At 64.0% G+C, this 655-nt stretch overlaps 1 protein-coding gene across 1 annotated transcript in view; it reads right to left on the minus strand.

Moving 5' to 3' along the window:
• LOC103922320 (killer cell lectin-like receptor subfamily B member 1C) overlaps positions 1-655 on the minus strand; it is a 3,370-nt gene that overhangs the window by 2,332 nt on the left and 383 nt on the right. The window contains exon 2 of the mRNA XM_009330430.1: positions 388-566. Within this exon, the coding sequence (XP_009328705.1) occupies positions 388-566 (179 nt within the window). The remainder of the gene's footprint in view (positions 1-387; positions 567-655) is intronic.

A 655-nucleotide genomic window follows, 5' to 3' on the forward strand; every position in this document is an offset into this window, starting at 1 on the left:
GGCCCCTGCTCAGGGTGTAGGATGGGCAGGGCAAGGCAGCAGGGTATCCATGCTGGATGGGAAAGGATGGGAAAGACATGGCAGGGAAGTGTTACAGCCAGGGGCTGGGCAGAATCTGGCAGGGGAGAGGGGGCAAGGCAGGACAGGGTGCAGGAGCAGACAGAGCAGGACAGGGGCAGGGAGGGTGCAGCAATATGAGGCTGGGCAGTGCCTGGAAGGGAAGGGAAAGGAGCAGAAACAAGAACAAGGTGGGGAAGTTGGGTGATGGGAGGCAAGGGAGGCACCCATGATGTGCGAGGGATACAGGCCAGCTTGTGGCAGACAGGGGAGAGGGCCCCAGCCCCAAGCAGTGTGAGTGGGTATGCCTCTATTCTCCCCCCCATTCACCCACGGCACCCCCCCCAGCACAGCTGCCTCCCTCTCCTTGTGCTGCCCAGCCACCCCCAGCCCCAGAAGTGCCCACACCCCCGACTCACAGCAAGCCCCCAGGGCCACAGTGGCCACCAGCAGCAGCAGGCAGGTTGCCAGCAGCCCCACAGGGATGCAGCACCGCCGGGACCAGTGCCCTGCAAGACAAAACCAACCACAGGCATCACCCGGTGAGCTGGGAAAAACCTGGCAGCCCTGAGACCTCGGGCCTGCAGGCAGCAGAGTG

The sequence above is a fragment of the Pygoscelis adeliae genome, unplaced genomic scaffold, assembly GCF_000699105.1.
Source record: "Pygoscelis adeliae isolate BGI_AS28 unplaced genomic scaffold, ASM69910v1 Scaffold628, whole genome shotgun sequence".
NCBI classification, from domain to species: Eukaryota; Metazoa; Chordata; class Aves; order Sphenisciformes; family Spheniscidae; genus Pygoscelis; species Pygoscelis adeliae.